This window comes from Sceloporus occidentalis, unplaced genomic scaffold (genome assembly GCF_023333645.1).
Source record: "Sceloporus occidentalis isolate IW3139 unplaced genomic scaffold, rSceOcc1.0.p SCAF_6, whole genome shotgun sequence".
Taxonomy (NCBI): Eukaryota; Metazoa; Chordata; class Lepidosauria; order Squamata; family Phrynosomatidae; genus Sceloporus; species Sceloporus occidentalis.
This window is the reverse complement of record NW_028316986.1, coordinates 9779775-9799279: the sequence shown is the minus strand read 5'-3', so window position 1 is coordinate 9799279 and position 19505 is coordinate 9779775. Positions and strand designations below refer to the sequence as shown.

The window sequence follows — 19505 nt, the reverse complement described above, 5'->3', positions numbered from 1 at the left end:
AGGGCTGGGGGAGGGAGAGAGAAGGCCCTCAACCCCCCCCCCCCCACTGTGACCCTTTCACCAGCAAGGTAAGTGGATTGCTGGGAGAGGTGCGTATGCCAATGACCCTTGGCCTTTGAACCCGGAATTGTATGCCTTTGGGCTTAAAAAAATGAGTACTGATGGTTCTAAGGAGCAAGACTAACTTAGCCTTTAAGCTAGGAAGGAAGGAGAGACATGCTTTTGACTGGCAATGCTGAGGCAGAGAGAGAGAGAGAGAGAGCCTGTCAAGGACCCTTTTAGGCACTTGAATGAGGATCTGGACCATGGCAGGGACCATTTGTCAGATTTGAATCTCCCTGCATTCCAAAGGCCAGGGAGCTCTGGCAGCTGCCCACTGAGGATCTGCCTCTCTCTCAAAACCCCACTCCCCTTGGAGTTAGAAACCTTCCTTTTCTGACTGCATGTGGCTGCCGATGAGCCTCATCTAGCAGATAAGGACATAGATATGATTCTGTGCCTCACTGCCAAGGTGGGGATCTAGGCAAGCTTTGCTCTCTGTCTGTTTATTTACTTGGCTAGGTGCCTCACGCCTTGTCTGCACTTGACTAATCTCAGGGTGAATTTTGTGCCTCCCTGCCATGGTGGGGATCTAGGCAAGCTTTGCTCTCTGTCTATTTACTTGGCTAGGTGCCTCACGCCTTGTCTGCACTTGACTAATCCCAGGGTGAATTTTGTGCCTCCCTGCCATGGTGGGGATCTAGGCAAGCTTTGCTCTCTGTCTGTCTATTTACTTGGCTAGGTGCCTCACGCCTTGTCTGCACTTGACTAATCCCAGGGTGAATTTTGTGCCTCCCTGCCATGGTGGGGATCTAGGCAAGCTTTGCTCTCTGTCTGTTTATTTACTTGACTAGGTGCCTCACACCTTGTCTGCACTTGACTAATCCCAGGGTGAATTTTGTGCCTCCCTGCCATGGTGGGGATCTAGGCAAGCTTTGCTCTCTGTCTGTTTGCTTATTTACTTGACTAGGTGCCTCACACCTTGGCTGCACTTGGCAAATCCCAGGGTGAATTTTGGACATTGTTTCCTGAAGTTCCCATACCAGCAGGTGGCAACGCTTGTCAATGACACAGACCTCCCTGGGTGCTACGGCGTTCTTCCCCAGGTAGGTCCACTTCTTTCTCTTCTGATTTGAATAGTGGATGCTCGTTAAGAGATGCCTTTTCAGTCCAGCCTCAACAGGGGACTAACCGTAAGTGGTTCATTCAGAGATGTGGGGCAGAGCTTCCACTTTAGGGACAAGATGGACCTTCATGGAGGAGAGGGATGAGAAGAAAGAGAAAACACTTGAGGTCACCTGTGACACTGTCCATCTTCTTTTGAACTTTGAAATCAGAGGGCTGAAAAATATGTTTAAAAGCAGAGTTCTTTCTTAAGGAGTTGCCGTGTCATCAAGGCCAACACAAAGTTTAAATGAAATGAAGGAAAATATTTCCTACACTGGAGAAGATAATAATAATAATAATAATAATAATAATAATAATAATAATAATTTGTATCCCGCTCAATCACAGGGAATCCGGGTGGCTAACAGCAATAAGAGAAATACAATACAAAGAAAATGCAATAAAATACAAAATAATCTCTTCCTGATCACATAACCAATACTTAAACAAATATAATAAGCAATATAAATACAATAAGTAAGTAAAAGAATACCGCACAAGTTAAATATCTATATACAGTAAATAAAATACAAAACATACTCCAATAATAATTAAACAAATTAAGTATAAAAAATAAAGCAAACATAATCCAAGGTACAGACATAACAATGAAGAAAACAAAATCTGAGATACATAACTTAATAATAATTGGTACATAACATATTAATCTACTAACAATATTCGACCCTCCCCTGGCAGTAAAAAGTTATAGTGCAATATAAATACAAGACAGCAAAATACAATAGCAAGGGAAATGTTCTGGAGGATGGAGGACGGCTTTTTGAATATGCCGCCTCCCCTCAGTCCCCGCCTTCTGGTGCCTTGCGTCAGGCAGCTTCTCAGTCCCAGGTGGAAACAGGGGAATGGAGGAGCCTCCAGGCTCGGCGTTCCTCTGGCTTGAGATGTTCTGGAGGACGGATGATATCATTGATCTCTTTGGACAGTCAGAAAGTACCAGGTGGGCAGTTCTAGAGGTGGCATGCTTTTCTCTCCACTCACCCAGGAGTCTGCGACATCCCCTGCCATCTTGTATTCCAGTCCTGTGCCTTGCGGCATCATCCAGCCTCACTCCACAGTGGAGATTCCCTTGGCATTGGAAGTCCAGGAGAGAGGACAGCAGGAGGTGATTGCTGATGTAGCTGTCTTTGGAGATGAAGACTTCCCACTGGTGAGTGGGTTCTGTGAGATGGGACTGGCCTAAGGTGGGTTCTGACTGGGTGGCACCAGGTGGAAGGTGCTGCCTTCCCTTTGAGCAAAATCCCTGTAGAATCTGTGCACTGGTGAAAGCAGTTCCTCAGTTTGCTTCCACCACCAGGTTCCTGTACATGGATGCATGGATAGGGATTTATGGAGAGGGATCGTATGTTGTGTGCTCTTCCAGCATTCTTATTCTTCCACTCCTCCTCCTTGAACTTTATTTATACTCCACCTGCAAAGGAGCTGGCAGAGTCAGCATCACAATAGCAGCAAAGACAAACTAGTGAAACAGTACAGGATTTCCCCACTAATGGAAGCTAGTGAGCCTCCTCAGCCTTACCCTTCATCATCATTGGAGGCAGAAATTCCCCCCCTCAAAGGTTAATGGACTGCTGTTGCCTCCTGAGTTAATCAGAGGACATGTTTGGCTAGTGTGGCCCCCCTGCCCCACCATTAAAAACAAACCATGACCTCACGTTCAAGCTCTGAGACAGAAAAAAGTTAGAGTTCCTTGGGCAAGTCACACACTCTCAGCCTTGTGTGATATCGATCACCCTTTGACCTCTATCATTTCACCTGCTTGGCCTTTGGATCTGTCCCAAGAAGGAGTTTCCTCTGATAAGCGTGGGCCTCTGTAATGACTGGGCCCTCCAGTCATTTGGGGACTTCTCCTGGACCACAAAGGGTTAATCTGGGGGAGTTACATGCTAATAAGAGCTGACATCACATGCTAATGAGCTGTGACATCATAGCTGATGTAAGGTCTAACTGACCAATCAGAGAGTAGGACCGCGAGATTCAAGAACATTCGATGGAAAATCTTTAAAAGGCCTTTGCGGCCATGTGGTTTTTTGTCTCTCCCTCCCTCCTCTTGGGGGAAACCAGATGTTTCTTTGTTCTCTGGGCAGCTGGGGGAACTGGCTCAGGAATGCAGGTGGAGTTGGCAAGAAGCCAACTCCCTGCATCTAAGAAGTCAACACGGACTGCAAATCCCATCACTGTGTGAGTAGCTAGGGAATGTGTTAGTTAGTGCGTCTAGGTTTTCTTATGTTTATCCAATAGCTTGCCTGAAATGAACTCTTTGTAACTATGCTTTCTATACCTGCAAGGCAAGAAGGCTTTGCATGAGTGATGTCTTCCTATCCTATGCTCTTTCTTTAAAATAAACATCTTTCTTTAAAAGTATCTGCTGTCTCTCTCTCTGCTCCTGGACACGCGCCTTAGCTCGGGTGCTGATTACTGATTGCTTAAATTAGAGAGGTCCCTAGCAAGTCTCAGTGTGTGCTTAGGGAAACATAGGTTGTTTGGAAAATTCACTGAGTGGTGGCAGCGAGATATACGACCTCAAGGGGTCACATTCCGCTCAGCAGGGAGTGGGAATAGGGACCTAGGAGATCCTAGAAGGGAAGTTTTAAAGGGACTCCCTGGGAGTAAGAGCCACGCACAGGGCTAATTGCCCCAGGGATCACCACAGCCTCGCATGCCACCATTGTTTGCCACCAGTCAGCAGCATTTTGGGCCCAGAATTATCTCATGGGTTTGTTGGTGTTGTGTGCCTTCACATGGTTTCCAGCTTATGGTGAGCCTAAGACCATCAGGTCTTCTTGGTATGTTTCTTCAGAGGGGGCTTGCCATTGCCATCTCTGAGGCTGAGAGTGTGTGACTTGCCCAAGGAGCTCTAACTCTTTTCTGTCTCAGAGCTTGAATGTGAGGTCATGGTTTGTTCTTTAAAATAATTTTGAGTTCTGACATTCAGGTCAGGAGATTCCAGCAAACTGACTTCTTAAGCATAACACATGGCCTTTTGAAACATACTGTGTATTGGTAGCCATGGGAAAGGTTGAACTAGGGAGAGGTCCAGGTGGAAGTCCCCCAGCAACCCTACTTCTTTGGAGCTAAAGCCTCAGGATGGAAAAGCCAGAAAGGACAGACCCGAAGCCTTCCTTTAGGAGACTCTTCCTCCCCTTCCAGGTGCTGACTCTCCATCTTTGCTCTCTCTTCCTGTTTGTGGTGTTGAACAGAAGCTCCAGTTGAAGACCTTTGGCGAAGGCCCTGTTGTTTGCGTGCATCCCGCTAAGTTGAATTTTGGCAGTATCCAGGTTTTAGAGGACGTTTCTAGACTGCTCTATCTTTCCAACCAGTCTGTCATTCCTGCTCCGTTTGAGGCACAGATGGTAAGTAGCACCTGGAGCCTCTTCATGATGAACACTGGAACTGGAGTGAAAGGTTATGTGTGAACAAGTGCTGATGGCCTGTTTGTGTGTGAAATCGTGCAGAGATAAAATCAATGGCCCTGAATTGAAAGGCCAAAATAAAGCTGCTTCAAGTCACTTTGGAGGTATGCTGTTTAAATGATGCATGTGTCCTAAGAGGCTGGAAGTTGCAGAAAAGCCATGCTCCAGTTCTAAGGACTGGAGCACAGCTTTGGCACAATTTCCAGCTCTTAGGACACATGTATTATTTAAATAGCATACCTCCAAAGTGACCTGAAGCAACTTTATTTTGGCCTGTCTGTTTGGGCCCAATGTAAGGCAGCTGGGTTTGGTGGGACTTTAGCCCTTGGTTTCTGCTTCCATCCCACCCCTCCCACCCCTGTCCTTTCCCCTTTCCTCAGCACTGAAGGAGGCTCATACGTTTTATGTTTCCTGGTGGAGACCAAGGGCAAATCATTCAAGAAGGTTTGCTGCTGAGAACCTCTGAGAACATTGTGTGGCATGTTAAGACATGGGGGCCTGGGTCAGTGGTTCTCCTAATTGATTCCACCTTTTAAAATTGGTAGTAACAGGACTGCAGAGATCTTTCAACATAGGCCTTTGCACTGGGAAAATAGAAATATCCCCAAAACATAAGCAGGAACTCCCAGACCTTTATCACACTGAGGTTATTGGAGCCAAGATCAGGGGTGACTGCGGGTCGAACGATGCGAATTGACGTTATAATGTGACTGTTTTATCACACCTGGTTGCCCTTCCGTTGCCCTTCCGAATTGAGGGGGAATCGAATCCAAGGCAAGTCATGTGATGCGGATTCAGACAAAGTGGAGTGAGTGCAAATTGTATTACCACACCGGTGCATACCATGCGGATTCAACTTGATTCGAATTGGGACCTTTGCGCATGCTCAGTGGGGGTCTGAACGCATCCTGAACCTTTGCACTTCCGGGGTGAAGAAGGAAGCCTGGTTCCACTTTCATGTGAATGACAGCTTCACCTTTCTTCCTCCCTTCTCTTTTCCCATCCCTGGCAGCGAAATTCAAAGGGATCCTCTGTGTCAGAGCCCCCATCCATTTCAGCCACATCGATATCTATCCTCTTGTCATTCTCCTCATCTATTTCATCTACATCTCTCCTTCCCTTTGTAACAGTTGCCTTCTCTTAGGTTGCATCCACACTGGGGAGATAATCTGGTATAACTCCACTTTAACTATCCTGGCTCAGTGCTATGGAATTCTGGGAACTGTAGTGTCCTGAGACACTGAGCCTTCTCTGCCAGAGAGCTCTGGTGCCTCAGCAAACTAATAACTTAAATTATTATTAATAATATTAATATTATTTTAAAAATGAATTACTATTATTATTATTATTATTATTTTAAAATAACTTATTATTATTTTAAATTATTATTATTATTATTATTATTATTGGAGTTGGAGTTTGTTGTGAGTTCCTTGGCTCGAGGCTATGGAATTCTGAGAGTTCCATCTCTCCCTCCAGCCTGCTGTTTCTTTCCCTTCACATCTGCCATCTGGATCTACCCTCCATCCCTAGCCTCACATGAATGATAGGGAATGTCACCTATCTCTAAATGTCCTCTGCTTTATCCGAATGTATCACCCACCAGCAAAATTATTGTTATTGTTATTATCATTATTATTTTGCAGTGAAAGAATTATTATTATTATTATTATTAATAATAAATTTCTTTCACTGCAAAGAATCAGTGTAGAAACTGCAGTTCTACTTGGAAGTAAATCCTGCCTCCACCTTGGCCCCACTTTGGAGGACGTCCTGCCCCCCACCCCCAAAGAGTCCTTTAGAAACTTTACTAACCCCACTCTCTCTCTTTGCCCCCCTCTTTTGCCTTTCATTCCCCCCCATCTCCCCCCTCCTCGCCAGCATGTCTCCTGTCCACGTTAAAACATGAATGCATTCATTCAGGGGGGAGCACCAGAAGCAAATGGGGCAAAATTGCAGCATGGCATCATGGGAAATTTGCAACCCGAGGGTTTTGCGGTGGTGTTCCAGAGCACAAGCAAACTGGCATTCCACACCAGACCAATCCGCAGTGAATTTGAAGCGAGCCTCAATGCGAATCCTGTCAACTCACTTATTTAGCGGACTCCCCAAAATGAAGAGCCAGTAAGGCTTCAGTCCGGAAGCACTGCAGAAGCCCCATGGGAGGAGCTCCCATTGAAAGGAACCAGGTGTGAAAATACATTAACGTTATAACGTGAATTCACATTACTCGATTTGCAGTCGCCCTGGATCTGAGCTGGTAAAACTCCGTTTGATAAATGCCCCAGGGGGGCTTTAAGCGAGCCAGCCCCTGCCTCAGCCTTCTCTCTGTGGCTACTGTTATTGGACCCATTCCCACTTGCAAAAAAATCCACATTGGAACCTGGCTCCACTCCGCTAATGAAAGTGGTTCCAAAAGGCCCCTCATTCAGACTATGAAAAGGGACCTTGTTTGGAACCGCTTTTTTAGCTGGAGGAGCCAGGGAAGGTGACAGCTCTTCACCCCCACCCAACTCCTTCCTGCAGGAAAATCTTTTTTTTTCAGGGGGGGTGGGGGTTGGAGATAGAATTGATCATAAAATCAATCTAATGCAAAAGCAACTACTTCCTTTTGCAATAGTGTGCTTTTGCGATCAGTTCTATTCCCCTTCCAAAAAAAATTCTCGGGCCCTCCTCCTCCTCCCCAAGAGTCTCCCTCCCCAGTGCCACCCTTGGATCGAGCAATCCAAGGGTGGCACAAGCCCCAAAGGGATCCCCAAAGGTCTTCCTTCCTTTCTTCCTGGATGCTGGTATGGGGCTGCCCTCTCTTCCTCCTTCCCTCCCTCCCTGGTTACTGGTGTGGGGCTCGGAGGCGGCCGCAATGGCAGTGGCCTCCTCCTCCTCCATGCTGTTTTCCACTGCCCAGCCTCCTTCTCCTTCTCTGCCCCGGTAGGCCTACCTTAGAAGAAGGCTGAGGCGGAAGGAGAGGCAGCAGGCCCAGAGGACAGAGGATGGAGGACACGCATGTTTGCATGCCTCCATACTCCTAGCCTGCCTCTGGGCCCCCACAAAGGAGAGGAGGGAGGCAGGCCGGGAGTACGGGGGCATGCACGCACGCGTGTCCTCCATCCTTTGGGCCTGCTGCCTCTCTCCTTCTGCCCCGGCCTCCTTCTAATGTAGACCTACCGGGCAGAGAAGGAGAATGGGCAGCGGGGAACGGCATGGAAGAGGAGGAGGAGAGAGCCAGCCCGCTGCCGCTGCCATTGCAGCCACCTCCGAACCCCACATCAGTAACCAGGTAGGCAGGGAGGGAGGGAAGGAGGAGGAGAGGGCAGCGGGGAAGGAAGGAAGGAAGGAAGGAAGGAAGGAAGGAAGGAAGGAAGGAAGACCCTTGGGGGTCCCTCTGGGGCCAGTCCCACCCTTGGATCACTCAATCCAAAGGTGGCACTGGGAAGGGAGACCCTTGGGAAGATAGATTAATCGATTGAACGCTTTTGCAACTACTTGCCAAGTAGTTGTAAAATCACTCAATCATTTAATCTACCCTTTAAAAAAAGGCAACACTGACGGGGGGGGGGGCACAGAGAAATGGTGGAGCCGTCAAAAGTTCTCTGCCATTTTCCCCTCCCCTCAGGAAGAATCGATTCTGAGCAGGGGTTCCCACTTATTTGCCTGGTTTCAGAATAGATTCCTCAGGAAAGTACTGCAAAAAATGTAGTGTCAGGAAACCCCACGCTTTTGCCGTTTGTCACAGGTTTTTCCCATTGGAATCGATCCAGTGAGGATCAACATCGAATTCCAATGGGAACTAGAGACATTTACCTCGCATCGGGACCGGGACTTTTTTGTAGTGGGAATGAGGCCGTTGTGTGTCTTTAAGTTGTTTTCAGTGGTCACAGGGTATCCTTGGCAAGATTTGTTCTGAAGGGGTTTTCCTTTGCCTCCCTCTGAAGCTGAAAGAATGTGACTTCCCCAAGGTCACACAGTAGGTTTCTAGGGTTGACGTGGGATTTGAACCCGTGTCTCCAGGTTCCTAGTTCAGGACCCAGACCACTGCATACACAATGTGGATAATAATAGCAATGCACCCTAAGAATTACTGAAAGCACCAGTATGGTGCAGTGGTTTGAGACCAAAGTTTGAGTCCCTGCTGTGCCCTGGAAACCCATTTGGTGAAGTCATACTCTTTCAGCCTCAGGGGAAGGCAATGGCCAAGCTCTTCTGAAGAAATCTGGGCAAGAAATTGCCAGGATAGTATTGCCATATATTAGAGTCAATGGCAGGCACCTACCAACAGAGAGAAGACTGCATTGTGCAATGGTTTGAGTGCTTGACTAGGACTTGGGTAAACCAGGGCTTCATCCACACTGGAGAAATAACCCGGTTTGGCACCACTTTTCAGCATCCTGGCTCAAGGCTATGGAATTCTGGGAGTTGGAGTTTGTTGTGGGGCCCAGAGCAGAGCAAAGCTTAATGAAGGAAGGCCGCACAACAAACTCCAACTCCCAGAATTCCATATTCTTGAGCCAGGATGCTGAAAAGTGTGCCAAACTGGGTTATTTCTCCAGTGTGGATGAAGCCCAGGATTCAAACCCCCCACTTGGCTCTGGAAACCCCTTATGTGACCTTTGAAATGCAGTTGAAAACCCTTCTTCTGAAAAGCAGCTTCCGTAGCACATAGATCTTGTTGCAAAGATGACACTCCATTTCCAAAAGGGGAAGACGGATTTCTCAGCAGCAGAGATCAGTCTCTCTCCCCTGCACCCCAAATAAAACCCCTGCAGAGCTCCCCATATCTGTGGTGCAAACCATGAGCTTCTCTGAGCAGGAGAACTGGGGGAAGAAGAGAGCTGTTGGTGTCTCTGGCTTTGCTCCTAACAGCTGTGCTGGGTGGTCCCTCCTTGCCAAGCGTACTGCTGAGCCATTTCAGAAGTCATCATCTCCATGCTGTTAACTACTGTCAGCATTTCACCAAAGGAGCCCACTTTTTGGGAGTGATGGCAGATTTTCGCAAAGCCAAGTGCCTGGATGTCTGATGTGCCAGCCTGGGTTCAAATGCAGGTGGATCTGGAAACTTACACCTAAAGTGAGAAGATCTGGGTTGTTTCTGCAGTCATCTGAAGGAGTTATCATGATTGCTCATATTGTCCAACTATAGATTTAGGAAGTGTCTGACTGAGTGACTCAGCTACAGACTTGTGAGGGGTCCATTTTTAAGCAAGGAGTAGTATTTGTTTGGAGACTGGACAGGATTAAAGAGTTGGCAATGACTATTTCTCCAAATCAGCCTCAAGCAATGATATGATACCTGTTATTTGTAATGTCATTTGAAAACGAATACTAGATGCACAGTGATTTTTTACAACCTGGTTAGGAAATATGGCTATATCAACACCACTATTGTTCATGAGAGAATTTTAAGTATCTTATGAAATTACAAATTCCAGAATTCCACAGGATGGAACCATGGCAGCTAAAGCAGTGCCAAAGTGCTATAAATATATAGTGTGGATACACTCTTATATTTTTCTCCCCCAACTAGGCATTAGCTAGGCAGGACATGACCATAGATTTGTTTCTCCCCAAATTCTGGTGAATTTAAAATCAATCAAAACTAGACACTTTAAATTTTTAGTATTAATATGCCATTCTTAAAACATTCCTTTCACTTACGTTGTGTGCCCTCTCTCATTTTCCATTTTAACTATTTTGCCTCGTCAGCTGAGAGTAAGAAGCTTTGCATGCCAGATTTCTTATTTTGTTTTGCTGTTGAATTTTTATTGTGGGTTTACACATTCACAATTTCTTAAGGGATATTTGAGAGTCAGCATGGTGTAGTACTGGGCGACCTTGGACAAGTCACACTCTCTTAGCCTCAGAGGAAGGCAAAGGCAAATTCCCTCTCAACAAATCTTGCCATGAAAACCCTGCCTTAGGGTCGCTATAAGTCAGAAACAGTTTGAAAGCACACAACAATGTGCACAAGGAATATTTACCTATACTACTGCAGTGTCCTTGGCTGCCCTTGTTCCTTCATCCTCTCAATCTCTTTCTCTCTCTCCGAAAAAAGTAGATCTTGTCCTGCCCCACTGGGGCTAAAACTGCTTCTGGAATTGTCTTCCAGGCCCGGGCTCACTCTCTGTGGAGGATCGAGCCCACCAAAGGTGTGGTTCCTCCAGAGGCGGAGGTCTCGCTCATGCTGATCGCTAACCTGAATGACACAGTGCTCTTCCAGGACAAGGTCCACTTGGTCATCGAGAACAGTTCTTCCTACGTCGTCCCCATCCAGGCCACTGGCATTGGCACGACCATTGTTACAGACAAGCCCTTTGCACCAGCCATCAATCTGGGTCCTCACTTCAGGTAGGCCAGCCAGATCTAGGTCTTGGGGTCCATGTGGAGCAAGATAAGGGCATATAAGGGGTATGCACACATGCAGAGAAGAGAGTTTTGCCCCACTGAAGGTAGTACAGGTACGTTCCCTCTTCCAGGGGAGGCCAGTATGGTACCCCTGTTGTCTCAGGCTTTAAAATAATTTTGATCTTTCTTGTATTCTTTAAAAAAAATGTTTTTTTCCCTGCTTCCTTTTTAAGATATTGCTCTGATTGATCTTTTGCTTGCTGTGGGATTTGTTGTCTTTTGATTTTACCCTGGAGGTATTTATAGGAAAGGGCAGCATACAAGTTCTTTCAATGAGCAAATGCTTGCTTTCTCACAATAACCACCAAGTGGGTGAACTTTCATCCTCTGTGCCCCTTCCCTAGTTTGGATCCCTGCAGGTATCGCTTCAGGATCACCAACCGTGGGCGCCGCACCCACCAGCTCTATTGGATGACCGAAGGCTTCCCTCCCTTCCGCCAGCGCACTGCCAGCCTGCCTGCCATCAACAGCACCAAGGACACCAGGGGCAAGGGCTCCGCCCACCACCCCAAGGTGGATCCCCAATTCCCTGTGTTCAAGCTTCGACCACTAAGGATGGAGCTGACCCCTGGCCAGAGTGTGGACATGCAGCTTGAAGGATCTTCTGACATTCCTAAGGTAGAGAGAGGCCTCTGGGGCTGTATATCCCTTGTCACAGTGGCATATTCACATTCTTGTTTAATTATCTCCTAAAGCACTTGCTGGAATGCCACACATTGTTGGAGCCACATCATTAGTGTTTCACACTTGTTCCTAAGGGTCTACTTGTTGGTATAACATACACTTTACTTCAAGATGTCATCTAAACAGCGTGGTGTAGTGGTTTGAGCATTGGGCTAAAATTCTGGAAGCCAGGATTGGGTTCCCAGCCATGAAATCACTGGGTGATCTTGGGAAAGTCACATGCTGTCAGCCTCAGGGGGAGGCAATGGACAAATCTTGACAAGAAAACCCATGATAGGGTCGCCATAAGTTGGAAGCGACTAGAAGGCACACAACAATAACAGTTTCATCATGGTTATAAGAAGAGATTGATGGGGCCTGATCCAAGCTCAGTTCTCAGTGACTCCATGAGAGTACCCAGCTTCAGATTTGCTCATGGGATAATCTTATTTCCCCCCCCCCCCCCTCTATGCTTTCTTTGGTCATTGGTGGGTTTTAACTACAAGTGTGTCTTCAGTTTTAGTAGTGCCTGGGGTGGATGCTTGTTGTTATTGGTGGGGCTTATGGCTTTTATTAATTTCTCTTGTTTTGGTATAGGATGGGAGTTTATTATGTGCGCTGCCTATCACTTTTTTTTTAATTATTATGGCCAAAAACCAGTGCCTACAGCTTTGGCCCTTAAAACTGCCTAAAACATTTTAAGTAAATAATTAATGGGCAACAGTAGACCTCGATGAGGACGTCTTCCTCTTGTTGCTGGTGAAATTATGTAACTAGCCTCAGGCAATTTGCAGTCAGAAGGAAAACGCAATTAGATTGGTGATTGGGGATGGGTTTTTTTTCCCTTCATCAAAGCTGCTAAAACATTCAGCAGCTTGGCTGTCCTCTTGGTTCTTGCAGCAGGATCAGAAGGAAGGAGGGAAGGCCCTGTGTCTTTGCCCTTTGCTGGTCAGTCCTTTGGTGGGCGGGGGGGGGGGCAACATGCCATGGGAAAAGAGGTGCATTCATTCAAACATGTGTGCAAGCTGCCTTTTAAGGAAGGCACACAATGTGGGGGAAAGGCCAGAAGATATGGAGCTGCCCAGTACAGATAACTGCCTTATCTGTCCAACTGGCTCTGTCAGCTCGGCCTGGCAGGAATGGATCTCTGGGGCTTGAGGCAGGACTCTTGTCTTAGCCCTGTACCTGGAGACCCTTTCCTAATCTCCCTTCCTGAGAGTCTCCTATTCAAGGGCTAAGCAGGTCTGGCCCTGCTCAGCTTATGCACCAGGTATGTTCATGGTGGTATGTTGTTAATCTGACAAAGAAATTTTATATAAGGTGTCTAAAAAGGGTCAAACTGGCCTTGGGGATTGTTGCAAGTGGCAGTCAAGATTTATATGAGAACTTTCTTTTATTGCCCCTCTGGAAAATATAATTGTGAAACAACAAATGAGCCCACTAGCTAGTCTGAAGCCACTTTATGGCCGTCCCAGGGAAGCTGTGTCCTTGTCTGTGTCCTGTGAGGGCTTCTCTTTGGGTCCTCTGTGTTGCGGTTGCCATGAAGTAGTGGAGCCTAGTGATTCTCCCAGCTCTTGTCTGATTCCAAAGAAGGGGAAGCAGCATTTGCAGTCTCATTAGCAAGGAACTTGCAGAGACCTAAAGCTGAGTTCAACACAACAGACCAGCCAAGGGGACAATTAATAAGTTCTAAAGACTGCCTCACATACAAAGCTTTCACAAGATCTGTAATGGAAAGTATTTGATGAGAGCTGAGGGTTCGGATGGCCTTGACAGAGTATTTTGACTAATGCTAGTTCCACCATAGCACCCACAGAGTTGGACTTGGTTAGTCCTTGGGTGGGAGACCCCAAGAGGTGATGGCCAAGGGGGATCTCCAGGAATGTCTGAGAAATAATCTTGACTAGGCCAGTAGCAGGCTAGATGGAGGATCAGTTTCATTACCATATATAAGGTTGTGAGAAAAGTTAGGCCAGAACTGGATACCCCTGTGATTTTTCTGAGGAAGACTATTCAGAACAGGAACATGAGTTTCTGCTGGGGGCCTTTAAGTTACGATCACTTTTATGGGATCATTTTTTAAGAACAGCCATTGAGCATAAAATTTATTAAAACTCTCAGTGTGTCATGTCACAAGGCAGCATTAGACAGTCTTGATATTCACAGGTGGTACAATATGCCATTGTGGAGGGAGTTTTCAAGAAACTATTGAAAAATAGGGAATTTCTCCAATAGATGCCACTTTGGGTGGCAGAGGGAGTGATTTCCAGGGAGTTTCATGGCTGGATCCCCACTGAGAACAACAGTTGCCCCTCTGGCTGATCCTTCTCCATTTTGAGGACTAACAGTGATTCTTACCTGTACAGGTCATAAAAGAGAGGCTGATTTGCCATGCCATCATAGGGAAGCAGTCTGGTAAGGAGTGCATCATGAAGGTAGATGTCACTTGCGAATTCATTGCGCCCGTTCTACAGATTTCCTCCAAAGAGATCACTTTCCGAGTAGAAAAGGTTAGTGCTTTAGTCTTAAAGCTCCCTGTTAGCATGTTGCAAAGGGCTAGCAAAAAACTGGAATATTTATGGTAGTGCAGGAGGATGGGAGATCAGTTATTTAAATATACGGACAGGGATGCCAACCCTTCATTTACTCCACATTTCAGCACGAAATGGGTCAGGCAAACTGATTTTCTAGTTATTAAATTAGAAGCTGAGAGCGTGTCATTGTGGTTTGAGTGCTGGACTATGACTCTGGAAAGCAGGGTTCAAATCCCCTTTACTCGGCTATTGAAGCCCACTGGGTGACCTTGGGCAAGTCAAACACTCTCAGTCCCAGAGGAAGGCAATGGGGGTTATCTCCCTAAGCAAATCCTGCCAAGAAAACCCTGTGATAGTCACCATAAGTCAGAAATGCTGCCCTGTTCTTCCTGAATATGTTTGGCTCCTTCTTCCCTACAGAACCCCACTGATGTCTTGAAGGCACAATATGTCCCTCTGACGTTGCAGAATGTTTCCTCTTTGCCGCTCAGCATCTTTCTCTCTTTGCAAGAACCCTTCTGCCTCTGTGACACTGACCATGAGAAGCTGGCAGCACCCCATCAGGTACAAGGAGAAGTCTCTTTTCCCACTTGGCTTTCTCACACACTCTTTGCCGCTTCTGAATACAGGAGCTGGTTGTGACCTGCCCCATGCTAGAGAGCACTGAGCAGTCTCTAAGGGCTGGAGATGTAGCAGTTCCTTCCCTTAATGAGGGAAAAGTACACAGTGGTTATTTGTTAAAATCCTACTTCTTTTCCAATTCAGCCCTTAATGATGGATGTTGGAGAGACACACCATCTTTGTATCAGGTTTAACCCCCTCTACAAAGACGATCTGTACAACCGAGTAGCAGAAGAAGTTCTGACTATCCGTTACCTGGAGCATCCCCATATAGATCACATCAACCTCCGGGGAGAAGTCTATTTCCCAAACCTCCATTTCCCAACAATGAATCTTGATTTTGGCTGCATCCTGAATGACACAGAAATGGTCCGTGACATTAGCATGACCAACAGCAGCCCTCTTCATGTCAAATACCGGTGGTCCTTCGTGACAGATGACCGTGACTGCCTCATCCGGTAAGAACAGCTCTTGAATGAGGGAATGAGGGGCCATTTCTTTTCTTTTTGGGGGTGATTCTCTGTCAGCAGAGAAGGAGACCTCTATGGATGGGTTAACTCTTGATGCTGGCCAGGCAAGGCAAGGGATCTTAAAGGTGTGATTTAAAATGAGATCAAGGGCAGGTCATACTTCTTTCATTCTTTCATTTTTCCCTCCATTTACACCCAAAATCTATTCTGTTGCCTCTGCCTTCTCTGATTCCTTTTTGGACTCAGAGGGGAAGGATTTGTGTGGGAATTGCCCAGATGTTGCTATCTACAACATCTGGGTGTTATTCTTCATTGGTCATCCTGAGTAGAGGACAGTGGGATTTCCAGTTCAGCAACATCTGGAGGTCCACTCCCTTCCTGCTGCTGGATGAATGTTCCAATTACCATGTTTCGGTCTTTGTGGCTTGACTGTAGCCCCTTTCTCACCTGTATCTCCTCCCCAACTGAACTAGCCCAGAACTGCTGGGCTTTGGTCAATGGTTTTTTCCTGTCATTTCTGAATCTAGGCAATAGAAATTATGGAGGGCCTAAACAGTTTCAGCCCCATTGCCTGCAAACGTGCTTCCTCACATGTGTTAAACTTGGCTCCGTGAACTTATTTTAATTAGAAAAGCCAACGGATTTTCCACAATGTCTCGGGAAGCCCAGTGAACAGAACTAGAGCACTGACAGGCTGCCATTCTGAATGAGATCAATAAGCAATTTCTCTTGGAGAGCAGACACTGGCCCAATGGGAAGCCCCATGCTGGGAGGGCTGGGTGCGGAGTGCAGGAGCTGAAGGAACAGCCCAGAAGGAGGAGGAGGGAGCTTGCAATGCTAGCTAGGGAGTCTGCTCATCATCAGTGCCAAGTGGCTTCTGTCAGTGTCCTCTCCTGACTGCCGATTGTTGGCCTTGTGGACTCTTAAGGTTGGAAAGGCAGGTTGTACACATTGTGGGGGGATGCCTGAATACAGTTGCAAAGTGTCTCACCTTCTATCAGGAGTCTTCTTCTGCAAGCAGGAAGTGTTTTGCATGGCCAACAATCTAGACTGTGCTTTTAGATACTGATGCTCCCTGGGTCTGAAACAATCTGTTGGGTCCTGTGGTCTGGCCTTCTCCTTGGTGCCATCTAGCTTGAGAAGTTGCAGATACAGTGGATCCTTGTTATACGCTGGGGTTTGGTTCCAAGATCCCCCGTGTATAACAAAATCCGTGTATGCTCAAGTCCCATTAAGTATAATGACATAGCAAAATGGTGTCCCTAATAAAAAATGGAACATCAAGGTAAATTTATACTTTTTTGGAACATTTTCAAACCGTGTATGCTTAAATCCGTGTATAAAAAATCCGTGTATAAGAAGGTCCGACTGTAGTCCTGTGTAGAGAATTCATCCCTTGAAGGTGTGGCAGGAGAGAACTGTCCCAGCCCCGAGAATTAGCCTACTCCATCCCCCTTCCTCTTGTGAGAAATGAGGCTCTGATCCCTGTCATGGGCAAGTGAGGTCAAATCCTGAGCTGGGAAATACGTCCATGCCTGCTTCTGAGTAGGTCCAGAGGCTTTTTTCTAGTAGTCAGTGGTTTCCTCCCTTCTGGCTGAAAGGTCACTGGGCCTTTGGGGACCTGGAAGGCAGCAGGGCCTGGAGATGCCTTAAATAAAAGCCTGGCATTGCAGCCCAAATCCATTGCCAGAGAAGCACTGTGTGTCTCCGTGGGCTGCCTTGCCAGATCCCCCATTGTCTGCCATTACTCAGAAAGTTCTCTCTTTATACACACAATGATGCCCTCAGATTCCTCTTTCTCTGACCTGCTGAGAGGAAAAATCTGTACAACGTGGGTTGCCTTGTCGCTGTCCAGGCAAAAGATGACTTGAGGTGCTATTTCAATCATAGTAAATGAGGACTCAGACAGACAGGCTGCCCCAGCCTTTGGACCCTTCCTTCTGCAGGACATCTCATTAACCTTCCTGAGTGGTCCTGCCCCGGCCTTCTATAAGGCTTCGTGACTGCCTTTCTTTGCCCACTATGAGGCCTTTCTGCCAAAAGTGGGCGTCTGACTCTCCCAAGCCTAGCTGGGCCCAAAGGGGCATCCAAGCTGTTAGCACCTCTGTTTGTTCATTAAACAGCAAGGAAGAGGCACAACTTGTCAGATATCATTTCTGTTTGGATACCATGTGTATCTCAAATAATTACATCTGGCTAATGCAGCCTGACAGTTTTGTAAATGTAAACCAGGTAACAGCAATTCCATCCACTCTGCGCCTTTCATCACAGTAACTCATTGTCATTCGGATTAACATCTGTTTTTCAGCTAGGGGTGAGGAATGCAATTTATTTAGTTTTATTTTTGGACCTTATAATTAGGGCAGTGACTTTTATGGTGTTCGTCAAATTATTCAGTCTTAACCTTTCATTTCTCCCCCCTTGGGAGTATTCACATGAAAACACTCCCTTCTTCTTCCACATAAATTATTCTGGCTGGAATGATTCCCCCTCACTACCCTCAGAGGCGCACAGCCGCTAAGTGGAAAAAGCGGGAGGACAGACCCTGTTGTGCCAAGAGAGGAAGAAATAGATAGACAGAGGGATGGAGGGAGAAGACCCTCCCATGCTACATGGTCCTCCATTGGAGGCATCCTCTGGGAATCATCCTCGGTTCAGCCTCATCCTGGCTGAGATCTGTGTGCTGCTGAAAACAAAGTGCATATTATCCCTAACCACAAAATGTCGACACCAGCACTGATACTGGACTTTGCCCGCACTCGGCTGCAGCCTTCCTGGCTCCTATTGTCAGTGACTGTTACTGTCTGCCTTATGAGCTGGGCTGCCTGTGCCTTGAGGGGAGGAGGCTCATTTTCCATAAAGTTTTGTGGGCACCTCAACCCACCCTAAAATAATGGCCATAACAAGCAGAAGAGGAGAAAGGAAGAGGAGGAGGAGGAAGCCAGGCCAACAATCTTTCCAGCATAAATGAGTCATTCAAACACCTCCTCTGGCTTCTGTTATTTTGCCCATCCCTGGGAAGCAATTTGATGAGTTTGAAGGCTCACATCATACTAGTGGGGAAACAGGATTATGTGGAGGCAGATCATCTGAATGCCAGAAGCAAAGAGCAAGCTCCAGGCCTTGTTGTCCACATGGTTCCCACCATACTGTTCACATCTGCTCTGTTCTGTGCCCTCATCTGGGGAGAAGAAAAAGGAGACTGAGAGGATCCTTTTCTGGTGAAGAGAGGGCTGTCCCAGAGTGAGAGGAAGAAGCAGGCCCCAGAGGGGAGGACCAGGTCTAATGGTTCCAAGTTACAGGGGGATAGGTTTCAATGGGACATTAGAAGGAACTTCTTGACAGAGAGAGTGGTTGGGCAATGAGACCCATTACCTAGAGAGGTGGTGGGGTCTCCTTATTGAGATATCTTCCAAAAGAGGTCATACAGCTCCCTGCTGCTGAGGATGCTTTAGCTGGAGATCCTGCATTGCCCATGGGTTGCACAGGATGGCCCCCAAGGCCCCTTCCAACTCTGCAGTTCTAGTAGAGTGGCCTTGGAAGAGAGCCCTGTGCAGCTAGGTTGCTCCCATCTGGTTTCAGCAAAGCAGCCAGGAGTCAGTGAAGCAGCCATTGACACAGAGATTCCTCGGTTGGATGGTGCCATTCCCTAGCCAGGTGCCAGAGTGGTGGACCTTGATGGTGGAGATGTGGGGGTCTTCTGTGCTGCTGAAAGGGAACAAACCCTCGTGTTGCACAGTGAACGTTTTGCACCACAGCTACTCTAGGTGCTGATCCTTTGCACAGAGTGTGTATGGTTCAGCTCCTGGACAGCTCCCCTGACTGCCAGGGCAGCTGAGGGACCCTGAAAGCCAAGGGTGGGTCCTTCCTGCTTGAATCTAATGGCATACTCTGCAATAATAATAATAATAATAATAATAATAATAATAATAATAGGATTTATTTATATGCTGCCCAATCACTGGGAATCCAGGCGGCTTACAACAGAGGGGATAATAGACGGTTCCCTGCCCTAGTATTAGTAGTAGTAGTAGTGATAATAATAATAATAATATATCCTGGCTCTCCCTATGGGAGAGGGACAACGTCTCATGGATGGCTTACACTGGTGTGAACCTTGGTTATCCCAGCAGAAGAGTATTTAAGGTGGCCTGTAAGGAGGTACCTAGTTATTCTTTGTG

At 46.9% G+C, this 19505-nt stretch overlaps 1 protein-coding gene across 3 annotated transcripts in view; it reads left to right on the top strand.

Moving 5' to 3' along the window:
- HYDIN (HYDIN axonemal central pair apparatus protein) overlaps nucleotides 1–19505 on the top strand; it is a 117880-nt gene that overhangs the window by 27321 nt on the left and 71054 nt on the right. For all 3 annotated transcript variants that reach the window (XM_089528844.1, XM_089528843.1, XM_089528845.1), the window contains exons 17-24: nucleotides 1010–1145; nucleotides 2210–2374; nucleotides 4425–4577; nucleotides 10741–10979; nucleotides 11381–11654; nucleotides 14066–14209; nucleotides 14654–14797; nucleotides 14999–15312. In XM_089528844.1, the coding sequence (XP_089384970.1) occupies nucleotides 1010–1145; nucleotides 2210–2374; nucleotides 4425–4577; nucleotides 10741–10979; nucleotides 11381–11654; nucleotides 14066–14209; nucleotides 14654–14797; nucleotides 14999–15312 (1569 nt within the window). The remainder of the gene's footprint in view (nucleotides 1–1009; nucleotides 1146–2209; nucleotides 2375–4424; nucleotides 4578–10740; nucleotides 10980–11380; nucleotides 11655–14065; nucleotides 14210–14653; nucleotides 14798–14998; nucleotides 15313–19505) is intronic.